The 19,057-nt window shown below is 34.3% G+C and overlaps 1 protein-coding gene across 1 annotated transcript; it reads right to left on the minus strand.

Annotated features, from left to right (window-relative positions):
* Nucleotides 1–12,024: 12,024 nt before the first annotated feature.
* Nucleotides 12,025–13,682, minus strand: LOC108455473 (beta-1,2-xylosyltransferase XYXT1-like). The gene is made up of 2 exons (XM_017754026.2): nt 13,528–13,682; nt 12,025–13,439 (listed from the first exon to the last, which is right to left on the minus strand). The coding sequence occupies exons 1-2, from the start codon at nt 13,667–13,669 to the stop codon at nt 12,046–12,048; spliced, it is 1,536 nt and encodes a 511-aa protein (XP_017609515.2). The 5' UTR covers nt 13,670–13,682; the 3' UTR covers nt 12,025–12,045.
* Between the last annotated feature and the right edge of the window lie 5,375 nt (nt 13,683–19,057).

Consider the following 19,057-nt stretch of genomic DNA (forward strand, 5'->3'; position numbering starts at 1 on the left):
GATCCCGACAGAGCAGTGGCAGATGATGTTCAAAGTAAAGCGCCTGTACCCGCTCAAAAGGCAACGTCATCTGATAGTAGACCCTTTACAGTTAGTCGAAGAGAAGGAGGCAGGGAAGTCTTTCTCTACATGATGGGTGTCTGGTACATAGAGTTCGTTCGAATGAACCCAAACGCTCAACCCCCTTCACCCCCGCCTATTCCTCAACCTATCCCCGTAGCACCCTAAGGTATGGACTTCGTGAGACTGGGTAGACCTCCAGTCGATAAGATTTAGAAACAAGGAGCTGAAGAGTTCCGAGCTAGTAAAGATGATGACCCTAAGAGGGCTGAGTTCTAGCTCGAGAATACTATCAAAGTGTTTGATGAGTTATCATGCACAACTGAGGAATGCATGAAGTGTGTTGTGTCCCTCTTAAGAGACTAGGCTTATCAGTGGTGGAACACCCTTGTGTCGATGGTACCAAGGGAAAGAGTTAATTGCGAATTCTTCCAAGAAGAATTCCGTAAGAAGTAAATTAGCCAGAGATTTATTGATCAGAAAAAGAAAGAATTCCTCGAGTTAAAATAGGGCCAAATGACGGTACCGAAATATGAGCGTGAATTCGTGAGACTGAGCAAATACACTCAAGAATGTGTATCGACTGAGTCCATCATGTGCAAAATATTTGAAGATGGATTAAATAAAGGCATTCGATTGTTGGTGGGTGTCCTTGAACTGAGGGAATCTGTTGTGCTTGTAGAGAGAGCTTGTAAAGCCGAGGAATTGGCTAAAGAGAAGAGAAAAGCTGAGTTAGAGTCTCGAGATTCGAAGAAGAAATAGATGGGTAAATCATTTCAGTCCTTAACTAAGAAACAGAGAGAGTTTAATACTCGATCGAGTGTTTCAATTGGGTTTTCAAACAGGAACCATGGGAAACAGTATTTGGGTCATAAGGCTCAAACTACTTCGATAGCGAGTGTGGGTAACGCTCGACCTAATAAACCTAAATGTCAATATTATGACAGACGTCACCTCGGTGAATGCTGGATGAATAGCCGAGCATGTTTCAAGTGTGGTTCATATGCCATTTTACCAAGGATTGTCCTGAGACGGTTGAAAAGGAAAAGTTTCAGAGTGCAAGATCGACATTGCTACTTTTAAAGGGAGACCACAGAAGAATTCGGGAAATGGAGCAAGTAGTAAGAGTGCACCTAGGGATCCAACTGGGAGACCCAAGGGTAGAGCACCTGCTAGGACTTACGCCATTCGCGCTCGCAAAAAGGCTACATCCCCTGATGTGATTACGGGTACTTTTTCTCTTTATAATACTTTTGCTGTTGCTTTAATTGATCTGGGATCTACCCATTCGTATGTATGTTTGAAATTGGTATCTAGCATGAATATGCCCGTTGAGTCTACAAAATTTGTGATAAAAGTGTCAAACCCTTTAGGCAAGCATGTGATAGTTGACAAAGTATGTAAGAATTGCCTTTTAATGATTAGAGGTCATTGTTTTCCGCCTAATCTCATGCTTTTTCCGTTTGATGAATTCGATATAATACTTGGTATGGATTGGTTGACCATGCATGATGTAGTAGTGGACTGTGGAAGGAAAATCATTGAATTGAAGTGTGAAAGCGGTAATAATCTTCAAGTTGAATTAGATGAATCGGATAGCTTGCTTGTAGTGATTTCTTCTATGAATGCTTAAAGATGTCTGAGAAAGGGTTATGAAGCTTATCTTGTCTTTTTGTTGAATATGAAGGAGTCCGAGTTGAAAATTGAGTTAGTGTCGGTAGTATGCAAATATCCAAATATGTTTTTAAAAGAGTTGCTCAGATTGCCTCCAATTAGGGAAGTTGAGTTTGGCATTGAATTAGTTCTGAGTACTACACCTATTTCAATTGCTCTGTATAGGATGCCTCTAACAGAGTTAAAGGAGTTAAAAGTCTAGTTACAAGAGTTAACGGATAAAGGTTTTACGAGACCTAATTTTTCTCTGTGGGTTTGCACCAGTGCTATTTGTGAAAAAGAAAGATGGTTCAATGAGATTGTGCATTGACTACTGAAAGCTTAATAAGGCAACCATAAAGAACAAGTACCCCTTACCAAGAATCAATAACTTGTTTGACCAATTGAAAGGAGCCACAGTATTTTCCAAGATTGACTTGAGGTCTGGTTACTACCAGCTAAGAGTTAAAGACTCAGACGTACCGAAAACTGCATTTCACACGAGGTATGGTCACTACTAATTTTTGGTTATGCCTTTTGGTTTAACGAATGCTCCCGTGGTATTTATGGATCTAATGAACCGTATTTTCTGACCATACTTAGATAAATTTATGGTTGTTTTTATTGACAATATACTAATTTATTCTCGTAATGAGGCTAAGCACGCCGAGCACTTGAGAACAGTTTTGCAAACCTTAAGAGACAAGCAATTGTATGCTAAGTTTAGCAAAAGTGAATTTTGGCTTAGAGAAGTCAGATTCTTGGGGCATATTGTTTTGGGTATGGCATTCGAGTAGATCCGAGTAAGATTTCAACTATTGTTGAATGGAAACTACCAAGGAATATGTTAAAAGTTCGAAGCTTCCTAGGCTTAGTCAGTTATTATCGACGGTTTATTAAAGGATTTTCCATGATTGCTACTCCGATGACGAGATTGTTATAGAAAAAATGTTAAGTGAATGGACGGAAAAGTGCCAACAAAGTTTTGAGAAACTGAAGGCATTGTTGACTGAGGCTCCAATTTTAGTACAACCTGAACTGGGGAAAGAATTCGTGGTTTATAGTGATGCATCCTTGAATGGATTGGGTTGTGTACTTATACAAGAAGGCAAGGTGATAGCTTATGCCTCGAGACAACTAAAGTAAATTTTTATATAAAGTAAATTTTTGGGTTGGTTGCGAATAAAAGGGAGACTGGTTCTGATCTGATCTAGCAGTTCTACTGCAATTTATTCGTACAACGGTTTACTGCATTGTACCACATATACTTCAGCCTTGCTGCTTATTATTACCTGATCTGGCAATTTAAACTGTAACATGTTTGTACAGCAGACTACCGCAATGCACTGTACTACATATACACCAGCCATGCTGCGTATTATTATCTAAGTGCCTTAGTCTACATTCATGATGTGTAGGGCTGGATGGGCCTTTCAAGGTCCTATTTGGTGTGATTGGTTGGATGAGCTTTAACAGCTCTTTTAGGGTGTGATCGGGGAAAAGAGAGGTGTGTTGGCTAGATGGGTGGGTTTTAGTACTTGACTGCATTCAGACGCATTTGTTTGAGTATTCTGTGTGTACTTTGTGTGTTCTGACTGTTACATGTCTTGGGGTGTTGGTTCCGTGTTTGGTATCTGTTTTTGCATATATCTGTAAGTGTGTTTTGCTATTGAACTGTCATATGGGGTTCTCTTTTACAATCTGTTGTTAATCATTTTGAACTCACACTGAGCTCGTGTAGCACACCCCTTTAGTGTTTCCCCTTGCAAGTACGTTTCTGAAACTCTAACGCTAGACTCGGTAAGTAGAGGTCTTGGATAGTCTCGGCTAAAATAATATATCAATTATCTTTTTAGTTTTCATTTTGATTTACCATTGATCGGTAGGGTTTTATAAAAACTACGTTTCAAGTTCTATTTCTAGAATTTTTCTTGTAATCTAATTTTGTTCATAAATTAAACTTAACTTCGATATTCTGATTTGAAGTCTAAAAGATTAAACATTCTTGGTCTGTAAAGAGATAAAAATGTTTGTGATGGAATTTCAGATAATTTGTTTTGTAAAATTTTCTTACGGTCACTTCGGTGAGCAATGTAACCTCCAAGATTCGGTATAAACTCCTAGACCGGGTTTTAAGGCATTACATTTAGTGGGATCAGAGCCAGGTTTGCAAAAACTCAGCCTGTGTTTCTACGTAACTGTATGCACACGTGATTGTTTTAAAAAAAATTTTGAGAAACTTTACCATAGTAAGTTGAAAGGATGTGTGTTTTGGAAATGTTTTATGAAAACGAAATGTCTAAGACTCCGATGCTAGTCTAGGTGGTTATTCAAAACTGTGATACTAGAAATGTGGATTTTTGCATTTATTTTGTGTTCATTTCTGAAAATATAGATATCCTAAGTTAGGCACAAGACATATATGGATTCTAAAGGTAAGAAGGTTCACGATGAATTGTCTGCTTCTCCGGGACGTCTATCTGTTCAAGATTCAGAGGTCAGTGCGGTTCTGCCAACTTTAGATAGTGATAACTCAGAGCTTGGTCTGAGGCATTAACTCGGGTAGTGAGAAAAGTGCTTGAGAAAGTGTTTGAGGCTAGGTTAGAGAGGACTGAAGAAATGCTTCAAGCTAGGTGTGTAGATTGTGGGAAGAAAAGTGATCGTAGTCCTTCAAGGTTGGAGCCTTATTCTGCGAAGTGTGCTAGAACGCACTAGAGTGGTAATAGCGGTTTTGGAAAAGGTTTCGATAATGGTGCGAGTGCTCCATGTTGTGAGCACTATAAGAAGCATCATCGGAGTAATTGCTAGAAAAAGGCAGGAGCATGTTTTCGATGCAGGTCCACAGAGCATCGGATCAGGGAGTGTCCTCAATGACTTTGAGACAATATGGTTGTAAATGTTTCGACACTTAAATTAGAGCATAGTGATTTTGTGTGATAGGATAAATATGTATCTGCTTCATTGGTTAAGTGTTCGGAGTGTGTGTTTGAGATCTTAAGTTTGGTATGGTATTGTTCAGGCTAGACTGCACAACGGAAGCGTGGTTGTATAGCTTGTGTTAGATCACTATCCTGTTAGTTGAAAATTTCGAGGAAGAAATTTCTTTAAGAAGGGGTGAGTTGTAACACCTTAAATTTTGGGCTAGAAGTTTTAAGGTTTGTAAGTATGGTCAATAAGTAGGTTGTGCTATTGTGCTTAGTTGTTCGTTGAAGTGGCAAAATGGGTCTGCTGGTCTGGTGGTTTTTTGTGTGTTAATTTTCCTTTGGGTTCTAGGTTTGAGTCCTTGGGTTTGCGTTTTAAGTGATATGTTTTTATTTTGTTAAATAGTAAATGATGGTCGCTAAACTGACTAAAAATTCGACTAAGGCAAGCGCACTTACGGAACAGTAGTATAGTTATGGTGAGACTGGAAATATCATATTTACAAGGACTAAAAGTACTAGTAATTACTATCTTTTTATTATCCAGTCTAAAAATTAAAGGGATGTTTTTAAACTAAAATTAACTATTTAATTAACTAAGAACACGACAGAAATAAAAGTTAGAAAATACTTTTGGAAAACAGATGGAGAAGACAATACCCAAGGAAGAATCCACCTAAACTTCACTTACTACTTCTGAACTAGACGATTTATTCACTTGACTTAATCCGTAGAAATCCCTAGTTTAAATTTATTTCTCTCTCGAGACTAAAAGCAACTGACTCTAGGTTGATTAATTGAAATCTCTTTCTAATTAAAACCCCTATTGTCGTATTAACTCAGTCTATGGATTCTCTTATTAGATTTGACTCTAATCCGGCAGATTTATGTCGTCCTATCTCTAGGATTACAATCAAATCTGCTTAATTATGGAAGATCTACTCTTAAACAGGGACTTTTGCTCCACTGAATAAGCACATCAAAACCTGAATTAATATCCTAGAATATTAAAGTAAGGATTAAAACTCATAATTAAGAATAAGAACAAGTATTTATCATATAATTCAAAAGATAATAAGATTCATCTTAGGTTTCATCTTCCCTAGGTATTTAGGGAATTTAGTTCATAATGATGGAAGAAAACATCTCAAAATTGGGAAAATAACAAAACATAAAGAAACCCAAAAACTTCGGTAGAACTTAAATGGAGATCTTCAGTCTTGAAGTAAATCCTGCTTCCGAGCTGATTTCAATTGCTGTCTTCGAGTATTTTCTACCTTCTACTCTGTGCCCCCCTTAGATTCTCTCCTCGTGTGTTTAAATAGACTTTGGAATGCCCAAAATAACCCAAAATTAGCCTTTTCCGAGTAGAATTGACTTGGGCTCGACAGGGACATGGCCGTGTGCAATTCTGATATGGTTTTAAGTCGACACAGCGATGACACAAGGGCGTGTGGCTTGCCCGTGTGTCTAACAATGGCGTGTGGATTACCCGTGTGGAAGTATCTGGGCCATGTGTCGCACTAAAATAAACCTATTTTTTCCGTTTTTGGCCTTTTTCTTACACTTTTCGCTTTTCTATGCTCATCTGGTTATAAAACATGAAATTAAAGGATTAGGAGCATCAAATTCACTAAATCTTATGATAATTCATCCAAAAATATGCCAAGCACGGGATTAAAATATGTTACTATTGAGGTTTATCAATAAACTGCTTTTAAGTTTTAAATTAATAACTAGTTTTGTTATTAGGATTACTTTTATTTTTCTTTTCTTTTTTATTACAGCTTGTTTTTCACATTCTCCTCTCCCTTTCCCTTTCTCTAGTTTTTGTTTTATCTTCTTTTGTTTTTGGGAAACAGTTTTTGCTTGTGGATTTTGAAGAGTTTCTCTTCCTTGTCGTTGAGTCAGTGTAAGGACGTCATTAATCGTAAATCAGGTGTGGGTTTTGAAACTCTTTTAATTGATATGCGAATTGTTGATTCAATTTCGTGGTATTTTGTAATTTCGCATGTGATCTAAAACTCTTTCTTGTTGAATCAAATCGTCAATTTTCTTGTGTGAAATTCGACATAGTTGTATGTTTTGGAAGTTACCAATCAAAGGGTCAATTTTTGTGAAATGGTTTGAATTTGGATGTGTTTTTGGTTCGGTTTTGAATTATTAAGGGCTAGAAGGTAGTTTTGGTAACAGATGCTTGTTCTACAGCCTATTTTAGGGTGGTTTCGTGACCACACAGGTGGTCCACACAACCGTGTGCAATTAGGAATTAGGGTTTTCGAGCAAAATCTGGTGCCACACGACCATGTGACCAGGTCGTGTGGTCGCTTTAGGGATTTTTGTTTATATCCACACAATCGTGTCCCTTGGACACACGGGAGTGTGTGTTTGGGAACTAGGGATTTAGTGATTTGGTGTCACACGGTCTAGCCACACAGCCGTGTGGCTGATTTAGGGATTTAGGGATTTAGGGATCCCATATGGGCATGTGTTTTGGACACACGGGTATGTGAGACCCTCACACAACCGTGTATGCCCTGCACTCAATTTTAGCACAAACAGACAGAGAGTTACATAGCCTGTTCACACGGCCGTGTCCCTAGCTTACACGGGCGTGTGCCTCCCTCCACATGGGTGTTTTGACCCCCACAAGGTCTAGGTTTTTTAACACGACCGGAGCGCACAATCGTGTGGTCTTAAGTTATTTATCATTGGTTCTGAGTATGTAAGTGATTTAAGAATGTGTCTGTTGTCTAAACCCTTGGCTATTCTTTAGCGGGGGTAATTAGAACTCTGAATGGGGTTTTTTCTTATGTGTTATTTGTGACTATTGTATGAGATGATTGGTTCTAAACTCGGTTGGATTTGTGTACATATCTGCTTCTGTCTGATTATCTTTCGTTGTGTTCATTATTTTTATGAGATTGTATGCATACATACATTTGCATAAAGTAAATTTTTGGGTTTGTTGCAAATAGAAGGAAGACTGGTTCTGATTTGATTTGGCAGTTCTACTGCAATTTATTCGTATAGCCGTTTACCGCACTGTACCGCATGTACTTCAGCCTTGCTGCGTACTATTATCTGATCTGGCAGTTTAAACTGCAACATATTTGTACAGTGGACTACCGCATTGCACTGTACTACATATACGTTAGCCTTGCTGCGTATTATTATCTGAGTGGCTTAGTCTACATTCATGGTGTGTAGGGTTGGATGGGCCTTTTGAGGTCCTATTTGGTGTGATTGGTTGGATGAGCTTTAACAGCTCTTTTAGGGTGTGATCGGGGGACGGAGAGGTGTTTTGGCTGGGTGTGTGGGTTTTAACACTTGACTGCATTCATACACATCTGTTTGAGTATTCTGTATGTACTTGGTGTGCTCTGACTGTTACCTGTGATGGGGTGTTGGTTTCATGTTTAGTATCTGTTTCTGCATATATTTGCAAGTGTGTTTCGCTATTGAGCTGTCATCTTGGGTTCTCTTTTGTAATCTGTTGTTAATCATTTTGAACTCACATTGAGCTCGTGTAGCTCACCCCCTTAGTGTTTCCCCTTGCAGGTACGTTTCTGAAACTCTGACGCTGGACTCGGTAAGTAGAGGTCTCAGACAGTCTCAGTTAAAATAATCTATTAGTTATCTTTTCAATTTTCATTTTAATTTACCATTGATCGGTAAGGTTTTATAAAAATTGTGGTTCAAGTTTTATTTCTGGAATTTTTCTTGTAATCTAATTTTGTTCATAAATTAAACTTAACTGTGATATTTTGATTTGAAGTCTAAAAGATTAAACATTCTTGGTTTGTAAAGAGATAAAAATGTTTGTGATGGAATTTAAGATAATTTGTTTTGTAAACTTTTCTTACAGTCACTTCGGTGATCAATGTAACCTCTGAGATACAGTCTAAACTCCTAGGCCTGGTTTTGGGGCATTACATGAACCCAATATGATTTAAACTCGACTTAAAAGCTCAAAACTCGTAATTCTCATCATAATCCCATCTAGAAATTCTACTCGCGCAGACTTCACTAAAATGGTCATAACTTGAGCTCCAAAACTCAAAATCGAGTGATTCAAAATCTGTTTCGAAGCTAAGAGATAGATATTTGAACACTATTAAGACATTTCAACCCAGAAATTCCTAGATTTAGTCCAAAAAGTTTTCGCAAGTCTGCTAATTTCCTAAACTTAAAAATTGGTAGCTTTGGTGAATGGAATTTAATAAATTTCACCCCATCCGTGCATGCATCATTCCCCCTTCCTTGAAAAGATTCATCCTCAAATCTTTTCTTTGATTTGCTTGGTCTTTGACACTATTGTTGGGCCTTGAAGTAGTGTGAGCCAATCATATCCATGGGTCTAAAATTGGATCTTGAGACTCACATCAAGCTTGGTGACCTCTTGTTGCAATTGAGTAGTATATTTTCGCTTGCAAGTGGTGACTCCATCCTCAACCATGAAGTATCAAATAGCTCTAATACCTTTGTTATAGAAAGAATGATTTATAAAGGAAGAAGAAAAAGAACAAACAACATTTTTCCTCGATAAAAAAATTTCATTCATCTCATGCCTTTTCTATATATTGGCAGTAAGAGAAGGCGGTTACAACAAGGTTGTTACTAGCTATTAAAAGAAACAGTTACAATAAACCTCTCCCAATAAGAGATCCTATCTCTATGAAATGCCTCATTTCACTAAAGCATTCAACACCCTAAATGCCCCGTTCTATTAACTAATTTAACTGAAAACATTGTTTCATAACAATTAATTCTTAATTCCTTTTTTATAGAATTCTAACTTATTAATGCTAAAATTGTCCATTTTTTATCGATAATTTTTCTTAGATTCTACTTAATTAAATATGCTTAATTATTGAATGTTATTTTTACATCTAAACTTAAACTTTAATTGGTGTATAACTCTACTACTAATAAAGTGATAATTAAGATGCTTAGGGTTCAATTCAAGTAATAATTCTATTTTACAGTTTTTAAAAAGATAAAATTAACATAACCTTTTTATGTCAATTTTTAATTAATAATTACAAATTAAATTATAATTATCACAATTTTTATATTTTATGCTTAGAGTTTTATTCAAGTAATAACTCCATTTTAAATTTAACACAACTTTTTAACTAATAATTCTAAATTAAGTTACAATTATTTTTAAAGTTAATTTAATAATATGATAAAAAATATATTCTCATTAGTTAAAAAAATTTTGCACTTGTGATTTTGTTGTCTATTTTCAAGTATGCTTGGTTATTGGATTTAATTTAATAATAACTATGTAATAATATATTAGTTTGTTCAGAGTTTTAGAAGATAAATAGGAAATATCAGGAGTTGTTAATTAATACAACCATCATTGGATTTACACATATCTCCTTAAATTTACTACTGTACACTTCTGTATTAGGTATTGATTTTTTTTTTTTTTTTTTTTTTGTAAAATCTCTATCTTGTTTTGTTCATTTAGGTGATTTTCAAAATAAATTTTAGGTTTTTAGTTTCTTTTTATGTTAATGTGATATCTAGTATAATTAATGTATATCATATTTTTCCTTATTTGTATCTAATTTATTAGTACAATATTGTATCATATCATTTCTTTCTTTCTTTCTTTGTGTATTTAGTTTCTATTATAAATAGGCTATCATATCATTTCTTTCTTTCTTTGTGTATTTAGTTTCTTCTATAAATAGGCTATGTAACCCAATCTAAATTAAGACATAATGTTCACATAAATTCATTCCTCTTTTTTTTTTCCTTAAGTTTGTAACATGGTATCAAGAGCTTAGGTTCCCTTTTTTTTATTTTTTTTCTTTTCTTTTCCAAGTCGTGTTCTTCTTATCTTCTGTTTTGGCTAGCGGCGCAACAGTGTCAACCTCCAGGCCTACTATTGTCCACCTTTCTCCCTCTTACCAACCTTTTCTTTCTTTATTCTTCTAATTCACTTGGAATGTCTTCTCTCTTTTCAGTTTGCAGATCTAATTTATGGATGGTGTTTGTCGTCACTAAAACTCCAATTTTATTTTTTCCCTTTTTGGTCATGTTTCTAGCTTTGTCCTCTATTTCTTCTGCTTTAGTTGTCTATTACTCCAGGCCATATTCCTATTTCTCGGTTTAGACAACCAAACGCTTATTGTCGGTGGTTGGTCGTTGTCTTCCTTGTTCTACTTTGTTTTTTGATGTCCTCCTCTCAATTTAATAACTCTTTTTGGGGGCCTTATGTGAGCTTTCGTGGTTGTTTTATTTATTTATTATTATTTCTTCTCACAAGCAAACCTTTGTTAAGGAGGGACCAATGTGGTGTTCTGATGCCAGTGTTCCATTTTTTTGTGAGAGTTTTATTGAAACTCCCTAATGGTGGATGGGTGGCGGAGCCTAAAGCCTCCATATGTTAATTTTCTTGTTTTTCTGTTTTTTTGTAATATCCAAGACCTCCGTTGATTTAATCATTGTGTGAGCGTTGTTCTGGGTTAGATGTCATCAGTGGCTAATTTCAGTCAGTCTAAGGTGGCTCCGAGCATCTGTTCTCTTACAGTGTCTTCCAATGGTTGATCAAGGATGCTCGGCTTTGTATTGTGCTTCATTGTTTCTCTCCCTTTTTGTAAGCAAGGTTTTAAGTAGAAATGAGGTGCTCGATAATAGAGATCATATGCACTAATGTCATCATTAGTGGTTGACACCTATGTCATTGTGCAATTTAGATCGCTCATAATGATGTGTTTCATGAACGTACAAAACGCATACAGATTGACTATCATTTTGTACGACATCATGTTACTCAGGGCACTTGACACCTTGCTTCTGTCTCCTCATCAGCTCACTCAGATTGCAAACATTTTCACAAAAACCCATCTTCCAACTTGATTTCAAGACTTAGTTTCCAAACTCAAGCTACAGTCCATAGCACCACCTTGAGTTTGAGGAGGATGTTAATGTGATATCTTGCATAATTAATTCATATAATATCTTTCCTTATTTGTATCTAATTTATTAGCGCAATATCATATCACATCTTTCTTTATTTTTGTATCTAGCTTCTATTAAAAATAGGCTATGTAACCCAATGTAAATTAAAACTTAATACTTCTCTTTCACACAGAAATTCAATCCTCTTTCTTCAATTTCTCTTTCTTTTTTTAAGTTTGTAACAAGGGAGATCTTTGATTAGTTCTTTAGTTAGTTTTTGGATGGTACATTTCTTTCAATTGGTATTCTTTGATATTGTAATCGTGTTTTGGGACCTTTTATTAATAAAATTTTATTGGCTTACCAAAAAATTCTTTAATAACAAATTGAAATATATATATATATATATATATATATATATTTGAGACAACAAAAGGTAATCAACTAAAAGAAGGAAGAAAATGAATAATTCTATGAGAAGAACAAATATTTACTGATGTAAGAGCTCAAGTGCTGTTAACAAAGTGATCCTAAACCTCTCCACATCAAGGTTGACATTCTGTTTCTGCAAATATATGGACTTGAATTCATACCAACCCCGTCTCTGTATAGCATATGGATCGTTCAATACCTCATGATCTGGTGGATATTGTTGTATCAAGGTACTCTCTTCCGTTTTAATCTGATATCCTATGTACCTTAGGTTCATGTCCTTGGATGGCTCTCCGAAGTCGGTTTTGGCCAGCCATTCGAACCCTCCAATGGGAATAACTTGTATCAAAATTGCATTCTCCGGAAGAAAAATCATGTTGGTCAACCCCGCTCCATGGACTCCCATCATTACGTCACACGAATTCACCATTTCTGCAACTCTTGCTACGTGCGAATCTACCTCCGTTACCACTACTTCGTAGCCTAACCTTGTTGCCATCCCGGCAATGGCGTTGGTGTTTGTAAATGCTCGGGTACTCTTTCTTGAAAGAATGAAAAGCCTAGGCCTTTTCTTCCCACCATTATCCGTCATGTTGATGGCGTTTTCTTTTTTCAAGGAATAAGCACTCCTTAAAAACTTCCTGAAGTCTTTCATGGAATAAGGTGATTTTGAAGAATCAATCTTCAGCTCTTGTGGATAACGCTTCAGGCCAACCGTCACACTTGTGAAACAATGAACATTTACTTCCTTATCAATGTCGACCAACTCATATCTAGAAAGCTTCTGTAATATATTTCGAAACTTTTTAATCCACCATGGTTTTTTATCGGTAATGAGAAACTTCACTTCTCCATAGAACTGTCGAGAAGTTAAATATAGAGGAAGCACGATGTCGGTGTAGTCATGGAAATTGTTTCCAGCATATCCTGCCGTGGAAAAAATAATGGCTGGGACATTATGCCTTTGATCGCATTGAGTAGGTGTTTCATAGGCATCGACCCCTGATTTTATAAACCATTTTGTTACACGTTTAAATGCCTGTTCGTCTCCTCTTCGGGAATAAGGACGGATAACCCACGAGCCACTTTCTAGCATGGTATCAGCAGCCATGAAAACTGTAGAAGATTTTCCATCAACTCTTATATCCCCATACATCTCACAAAATTCTGTTCTTTCCTCTACATGGCAAAGTGTCTTCATCTCCTTTTGCTGAGTGATGTCTTTATTGTTGATCACCGGGGTCGTAGAGCTGCTAATTGCGTTGCCATTGCTTATTGTTTCGTTAGTACCGGTTGTATCACTTTCCCCCATTTCAATCTCAGAACTACTTGTTTCGTTCACAATTGTTGCCATAGAACTTCTTATATCACCGCCCCTTAGCTTCTCAAAGCTGTATGAATTCGTAATCCGTAACATCTTGAGACCAACATCCACCGGCATCCTCATATTCACTGCAAAACAAACATGCTACATTGACTAGAGAACATAAACAAGATTAAACGACTAACGTAGAAAAATCTGAACAAATGGGCTACTTACGAACTGGAAGAGAACCCAAATAAGGCTTGAAGACAATGCAGAAGCTCAATGCAATAAGCAAACAACCAAGAAATGCTCCATATCCTAACTTCTTTTGGTCATAGCGGCTAAAGCTTCTAGCAAAAATGGTATCATACTTCATTTTCTCACCCGCTTAAGTTGATGCAAAGAAAGTGTCATTTATATATATGAAAATGCAAGGGAGTTTAGGTGCAAATTAGGAACGTTACACGAATTCTAAGTAATGCCATGTGTCATCAATAAAATTTTGACAAATAAGTAAATTTAGCTATTCTTAATTGAAATTTATTAAGTGCAATAATTAGTAATAAATCTGTGGACATAATTCTTTCCTAAAAATGGATATTTATATTAATTTCCGTATATTCTTACGCTATATACATCTCCAATTTCCCTCTTTTAATATTTATATTCCTTTCTAATTTCCTTTTTAATATCCTTATTCCTTATATTACATAGGATTAAACTTATTTATTTTAATTACACTATTTCAATTTTCACCATTTAATTCCCACAATTCACTCTCTTTCAAAACTTATTAAGGTTCTATTTCGAAAGCATAGAATAATTGAATAAAATAAAATTACTAATTACAGTCTTTTATAATTACATAAAATTATAATTTTTATGTTATATTTGATAATACAAATTGTAATTATAGTGTTACATAATTTATATTTTAAAAATAATGAATACTATAAAAATATTAGCATATTAAAAAAATTAAAACCAAATTATCATGGCATTATGTTAATCCAAAAAGTAGTTGATAATACTATTACTAATAAAAAATAAGAAAAATTAACATCATATGTAATTTTATCTAATTGTTTTAGTGTTTCTTTTTGTTGAGTATTTTCTCTTTAATACTTAACATAAGCTCATTTTCATCAAATGTTGGTCCTTAATTGAGTACATCATTATCTAATTCTAAATTTGTATCATTAAGATTATCAAGGTTTCTTTCTTCCATGTACTCTTCGAAATATAGATAATCCTAAATCCACCTATGAATGAAGATATGAAGTATGCAACATGCTAGTACGATCCAAACTTATTTTTTTTATATTATACTAAGGTGATGTTGTTAATATGAAAATATTTTTTAGAACAATAAATGTCCTTTCAACCACATTTTGAAGTCTTGAATGTCTTAAATAAAAGAGTTTGCGAGTAGACCTGAACATAGGTCGAGTCGAGTCAATGCAAAATTTAAGCCTATTTTCTAGGTCCGACACAAAAAATGGGAATAAAATTTTGCCCAAGTCAGGCCTACATAAAAAATGTTAAACCTAAGCCCGGTCTAGCCAGTATTAATTTTTAGATTATTTTTATATAAAATAAATTTAAAAATGTAATACATTAAATTTACTAAAACATTAAAATAAATGTCTCCCAACAAATTGAAAATACATTAAAAAATCTTTATACTTAAATAACCCTAACATAGTTGCAACTTAGTAAGCAAATGCCTCTAAAGTAGTAGCAAAATTAACAATAAAAGAAGAGTTATACAATATCCAAACAATAACAATAAAATAGTATCAATATAATAGAGAAATGGTAGCAAAACAACAACATAACAACAGTAAGCAGTAGTAATGTAACGGCCCGATTTTCAATGGTACAAGAAAATACAGTTTCAGAATCCCATTTTTATAAAGCGAATCAGTAAATATTAATATTTACGAGGATAATATAAAAGTATATTAAAGTTTGGTCCAGTAATTTTGCCAAATTAATATTTAATTAAGGCTCAGGGACTAAATCGTAAAAGTCCAATCGCTATAGAGTTTTAATTGACCAAAGGCTTGAAGACTTAAATAGAAATTAGTTAAAGGTCCAACATGATAATTAGACTATTTATAATTAGTGTTAGTGGATGATGATGTCATTACATTAAATTAAGCTAATAAATAAATTAGTATAATTAAGTCATATTGACCTAAATTAAACTAAATTAATTAGTCCCTAATCATCATCATCATATATATATATATATATATATATATATATATATATATATAAGTTATTGGAGGAAAGATTATGTCATCTTCCTCATTTTCTCCATTGCTATCCAAGAAGAGAAGATAATCTAGAGAAAAATCCCATGGCATTTGGCCATTAAATCTAAGGTAAATTCAAGTCATTTGCTTGTATTTTTTTATGAATTTAGGGTTATGGGAGTTTTATTTTGCTAGCCTATGTACCAATTTTCAAACCTATTAAAGTTTTAGAAAGTTATCATTATTGATTTCTTAAAGAATTAGGCTTGAAATTGATAGATTTTAAGTTTAGACTATAAAAGGACTAAATTGTAAAGTCAATTTAATTTGTTTGTTAAATTTGTTACATTAGGGTCCAAATTGAATAAATGTAAAACTTGTTATGAAATTATGTTAGAAATAGAAAGTACAAGGTCTTTAATGAGAATATATGAAATTGGATTTTAATATGAAGCTAGGAATTGAAAGTTATGACTAACTCGAGTCTAGGGACTAAATTAAATAAAATGAAAAATTTTAAGGATATAAAAAATGAAGTTATATAGGTTCATGCATATCATAGCATAGTATGGACATATTTGGTATTCATTGATTATATAAAATGATTGTTTAAATCAAGAATCGGATTGAATTGGAGTTGATCGAGGAAAAGCTAAAATTACAAATTAGTCCCTAAAGTATCCACTTTTCATATTTTGAACAAGTAAATTCATATGGAACTTATCTTCCTATTTTATGTTATGTATGATTTGTGTTGGATTATATCTATTTGTTATATTTAAGTAAAAGTTAGAGAATTTGACATATGTGGCTTCAATTGGACTGAAATTGAATAGTCATGCAAATATTGGCTATTATGAATTAGTACAGGAATGCAAATATGAAAATTGATTGTTACAGAACTTGTAAATGAAATTTTTAACCCGATATAGGTATTCGTAATGATATATATAAATAATGCTCATATGAATTTATTAAAGGTGAGGATAGGACTGGCATGCCATTAGGGTTTTACACGCATTTGATCAAGGATTTTACAAGTTATAACAAGGTCTAGCATCTGTTGCAGATTCTCGAGTTATATGTATCGTAGTTTTAGTCGAGAAAGGTAACCTCGATATAATGTTAGTTTATGTAAGCAACTTTGTTAAAATGTCAACTTATGTGAGCAACCCAAATATGTTGTCAGCTTGTGTGAGCAATTTATTCTCGTGTATCCGATTCTGTTTTACTATAGTTCCATCGGGTGATATTCAATTAAATTGAAGTAAGAATTTTGAAAATGAAATGGAAATGAAGTAGCATACGCATATAGTTGACATATGACTTATGAATTCTCTAATGCTAGTACTATTACTCATGGTACTCAAATGTGACTAACATGCTTACTTGGAAATGTTGATATGTGTTTAGTTATTCCATTCTATACCAAGGATAACCATTTTGAATGCCAAAAATGATTATTAACAAAGTGTGGTTTTTCCTTTATGAACTTACTAAGTATTCTGAATGCTTACCCTAGTTGTTTATTTTCCTTGTAGATTGTCAACTTGTTGATCTTGCCATACAAAATCAGCATGAAGCACACACTATCATTGATACGGTAGTTACTGTTGGGAAATGTGTCCATATTGTAGTAAACATGTAATTGTTTTCTATTTATTTTAATGATTAATAAATAAATAAATTTAATTTCACATTTCACTATTATGTATTTTCTATTTATGTCTTTTATATTTTGCATGCATAATGAAATTGTGACAAGCAAATATTAGCTCATTGATTGTCTAAAGTTCAAATTGAAGATAAGTGGCATTATAAAGAACGTTTACATTGTGAGAAAGACAACTTACTTTAATAGATAATTTAAATGAGTTTGTAATCCCATAAAAGAATCAAAGTGAGCATTTGATTCAAATACTGAGAAGGATTGTTATGTTGTCTACAATTCCAATTGGAGAGATGGCTAGTCTTGGCTATCGGAGCAGTTGACTCCACGAGTAGAGACATAGATGTATTCATTGGTAAAATCATACATTGGACTCGACCCAAGATGAATTAATTCTGAATCCGTTTGTGAATTAATTCGCTTGTGACGTTCATGGTGTGATTTACCTAAATCCTGAGTTAGTCACCAACTATGCGTATACAACTCATGTGCTTTGATATAAGTGGAGGCTTATGCTCTAAAGATGATCGAGCCCATAGCCTACATGTTGGGTATATGACTTGTGTACGACATGGATTTACTAGCAATAGTGGAATTCATAGCTCAATTAAAGAGTTACTGATATCCTTTCATTGACATTGTGTGGATTGATAAATATATATCGTGGCCACGGTTTGCTCATTCTCTAACGAGCAATTTATCACAGTCATTTGTTAATAGTGAATCATATTAATCATTAGGAATACACAATAGTGACAATGAGATAAAATAGGATTGTATTGAGTGAACGGATTTAACTCAAAGGAATCAAGGATATCATATGAGGGTAACACACATATGACAGGGTCGTTGGACAAAACAGTTTGAATGAAATGCTTTCGTAAAGAGTATACAATAAGGAGTTTTCATTCATGGTACTTCTTGTGGACTGACTCCATGATTAAGTAATTGCGAATTATCGGAATGATGCTTCTGGGCATAATCACAATCACTAGAGCCTAATTCTATATGTTTGATTGGTCCCTCTGCTAGCTCAACAAAAGCTCGATCGAACTACATTTGAATCAAAAGAAAATTATATTACTTTGGGAATAATTTAATTGAGTAGATTTTTTTGATGTGGAATTAAATTAGGTGGTCGTGAGAATTGTTCAACTAGAGAATTTAATTAACGAATTTTCTTGAAAAATTAAATTGGAAAATCTAAGTGATCTTTGGAAAAAAATATTTTTGATCAAGTAAAATAAAACAATTAAATCAATTAAAATTAATATGATATTTTTGAAAGTTAATTTTCAAGTCAAGCAATTAGCCCAACGGGAAATTGAACTTGAAAATTGGTCTTGAGAGCCCAAAATCGAGACCAAGACCCAACAACTAGTTGAACCAAGCCCAGTATGTGAAATCGGGCCGAAGGTCCAACCGGTGGCTAGACCGAGCCGGTCGGGTCACCATTAACACATACCGAAACGGCAGCAGCCGAACCGGCTCAAGCTGCCATAAGGGTGTCGCACCTGCATCACCGGACATGACGGTGCCGGTGGCTGCAATGGCATCACCTGGTGGTCAATGGTGGTTGGTCGTCGATGGTTGAGTAGTGGAAGAGTTACACTCCTACTGGGCTACTAGAGAATTTGATTTCAGAATAATTATTTCAAAATAATATTATTTTAATAGTTTAATATTAAATTTAATTATACTTATCTTAATAGTATTTTATTAATTTAATATTAAAGTGATTAAGTTTAATCATAGTTGAACTCTCTAAACTCTCCTTATATAAAGAGAGTTTTGGGTCATTATTTACAGACACTTGAATTCAAGAGAATGTTGT

Source organism: Gossypium arboreum, chromosome 9, assembly GCF_025698485.1.
Source record: "Gossypium arboreum isolate Shixiya-1 chromosome 9, ASM2569848v2, whole genome shotgun sequence".
NCBI lineage: Eukaryota > Viridiplantae > Streptophyta > Magnoliopsida > Malvales > Malvaceae > Gossypium > Gossypium arboreum.

Bases quoted from the DNA above. Each gene is read 5' to 3' on its own strand.
- LOC108455473 (XM_017754026.2), bottom strand. From the start codon at position 13,669: ATGAAGTATGATACCATTTTTGCTAGAAGCTTTAGCCGCTATGACCAA. The intron at 13,440-13,527 runs GTAAGTAGCCCA...TTTGTTTTGCAG, and splicing joins TTTGGGTTCTCTTCCAGTTC to TGAATATGAGGATGCCGGTG.